Source organism: Athene cunicularia, assembly GCF_003259725.1.
Source record: "Athene cunicularia isolate RWA chromosome 23 unlocalized genomic scaffold, athCun1 chr23_part1, whole genome shotgun sequence".
Lineage (NCBI taxonomy): Eukaryota > Metazoa > Chordata > Aves > Strigiformes > Strigidae > Athene > Athene cunicularia.
The window spans coordinates 2,733,960-2,736,859 of record NW_020799130.1 but is presented as its reverse complement, the minus strand read 5'-3'; the positions used below and the strand labels follow the sequence as shown (position 1 = coordinate 2,736,859).

General features: G+C 59.9%; 1 protein-coding gene across 1 annotated transcript in view; it reads right to left on the bottom strand.

The window, feature by feature from the left end:
* The window catches only part of MACF1 (microtubule-actin crosslinking factor 1), a 104,806-nt gene that overhangs the window by 94,032 nt on the left and 7,874 nt on the right, over window positions 1-2,900 (bottom strand). The window contains exon 5 of the mRNA XM_026863219.1: window positions 1,913-2,005. Coding sequence (XP_026719020.1) covers window positions 1,913-2,005 — 93 coding nt within the window. The remainder of the gene's footprint in view (window positions 1-1,912; window positions 2,006-2,900) is intronic.

Sequence of the window (2,900 nt, the reverse complement as noted above, 5' to 3'; positions counted from 1 at the left end):
GGGGAAAAAAAAAAAAAAAAAAAGCAGGGAGGAGTCAGAGCAGCTCTGCATGCACACCAACGGGGACGCGGAGCCGCCACGCCGGCTCCCGCAGGGCTGTTTCTCTCCAATTCGGGAGGTTTGCTCCGTAATTCTTAATGCCAGAACCCCAAGAGACCGGCTCGCGTGCCCACCCAGCTCAGGGCACAGAGGGGCAGCCCAAGGTGCCCCGGGGACCCGGCATCACCTCAGGGAGCCGCAGTCGCGGGGTCCCACAGGCCACGGCAGCGCCAATGCTCCCCGTCCCAGTCCAGCCCCGTGCCCTCCCTCTCTCCCGCCCCAAACACCGCCAAGGGCAGGGCTTGGAGGAGCATCCAGCACCCCAACTCTGCTCGCCAGCTCAGAGGGACCAAGGCAGGGTAACACGCACCGAAAGCGAGGGTGAGACGGAAAACGGGGAGCGGGGGGCATAAAAACGTGGACACTGAACTCAACCCCAGCAAACAGGGATGGGAGGGGAGAAACCCACAATGAGGAGCAACACAGGAGATGACGAAGGGACACAGTGACCCCAAGAGCTCCCAGGACGCGGGGGGGGCAGCCCCCACGCCTTCACCGCTCCAGGTCCCTGCAGAGCTGGCAGTGCCCAGGGCTCTGCACCGGCACCAGCTCAGCCCAAAACTCTCCCCGGGGCTCTCCCAGCCGCCCCGCCCCGGGCAGCGGCACTGGGACACGGGAGATTAAGAGGTTCACAATGGAGCTACAACCCCAGAAAAAATCCCGTTAGCGCAAGCGGGAGGAGGATGCACAGGCTCACGGGCACCAGCTCAGCTCCCTTGGAGGCCCCCCAAGGCAGGGTAGCAGTGTCCCCTCCCAGCTGGGCACAGAGATGACCCAGGACCTCCTGATCTCCCTTCCCTGGTCTCCTGCACCAGGGCAGAGCCACCCTGAGGACAGTGGGGACAGGATGCCACCAGCCAGGGCCTCACTGGAGCTGATGGTGACTCATCAGCATCCAGACCCTGCTTGACCCGGGCTGCTTCCCCAGGGCCAAAACACCAGCCGAGCGCCTCGTCAGCGGACTTACATCCAATTTATCCCCATGCTCCCCCCCAGATGCCTCTCCACAAACGACAATCTTCCTTATGGGGTCTCAAAGCCAGCACTAGTCTCGTCTGGAAGATGCCAGCAGGGATACGGGAGGGCGCCAGGACACAGCAGCTCCCACCACGGCCCCAGAGCTAATGTCACGTCGCTAAAGAGCTGCTGACAGCGGCATCACTCAGCAAGGCCCACATGCCAACGAACTGGTGGCATGAGGGGTCCCACATCATCCTCTGAGGACACCAAAGCTACAATGGGATAATTTGAGGCTACTGAAGACCCGAGACCCTGTTTTGCACGAGCATCTACAGCACACGGTTGCTGGAGATGGTCCGAAGTGCGTTCCTCAGCACCCCAGCTGGGTCAGAGAGCTTCTCCCACCCCTGTCCTGAACCACCGTCAGGCAGTTGACATTTTTCATCCCAAAGACAGATCCCGTGGCTGCGCCGACCACCCAAAGGGCCGGGAGCACCTCGGGATAACAGCCCAGTGTGGGTGGGAGCTCAGCCGACCCCCCCACAGTCCCTCTGAATTCGCTCCTCTCCTCCAGAGGCTTCAGCTGAGCAAACAGCTACCAACAAAAACCCTGGTGCCAACCAGGAGGCCACTGCACACAACCCATCATTAATGATTTCATTATGTAAATAATGAGAAACGGGTGTTGCTATTCTCTGACACCAGTCTCCATGACACTGCAACGTGTGTCGATCCTCCGGCCCAATCTGCGCGCCAGCATCGCCACAAAACACGTAGAGAGAGATGCCAGCACCCCCGGGGAGACAACGCGCTCCCGCCCCGCGTCCACCAGCAAGAAACTCTGATGACAGACCTGGAAGTGGAGGATGATTGTCCATATGAGCCCCAGGGTGAGCTTGGGGTTGCCATCCGTAATGTCGTCATTGCGGATGTTCACCAGTTTCACCTGGAAGAGAAACAACAGGGTCAAAGATCCCCATCAGCCTCGCCCACGGAGGACACGTCCCTGACCACGCTGTCCCCAGGGTCACCCCGAGCACTCCCCAGCAGGGAGTGGACACGCAAGACCCCAGCATTTCCCAACAAAGCAGCGAGGCCGCCCTGTGCTGCAGCTCGGGAAGGAAGAATTTTTCACATCTCTAGCACTCTCCATTCAGAAGTGCTTTCCCGGGGCTTAATGGCTTTATTTCAGCTCACCCAGAGAAGCGCCTCGTCCCCGAAGCCCTCAGCACTACTGCATAATTTAATAGCTACAGACCACAGCACAGTTAAAAAAGGATGGGCAAGCTTTATTAATTCCCTCCTGGGTTCAAAACCAAGCTGCTAACCAATCAGCCCTAACAAAGGCAGGGACACCAGCGCTGCCCTCACCGAGGGTCCTCACCCAGCACCCACCAAAAGCACCCGTCCTGGCAGAATCCGGCCCCACGCAGTCCCAGAGCTGCTCCCCCCCCGGCTGCTTTGCTCTGGGGCTGGTTTAAATGCACACGCAGTCCCTGAACTGCTCGGAGATGCAGCACCAGAAGCACCGGCCTCGATGCTTCCAGCAGATGCAAACAGAAGTGGTGCTGCTCCCGCTCTGCGTGCAGCCACGTTCCCCAGAGCTGCTCCTGCTTTGGGTTCCTCTCCCCCCCGGGGGACTCCCCGCTCCCCAACACTCAATGGGACCCCACAATCAGTCTCTAGCAGAAGCGTCTGGGGTAAGATGTCGCAGCAAGGCCGCTGCCACCAGGCCATCACGCTTCAAAGGAAGAAAACTGTTTCATCCAAGTAGAGAAGCAAGCTCCCAGGAGCCCCCTGGCAAAATGTCTGTATCAGGGGGCTGGGGGGAAGGAGGGGGG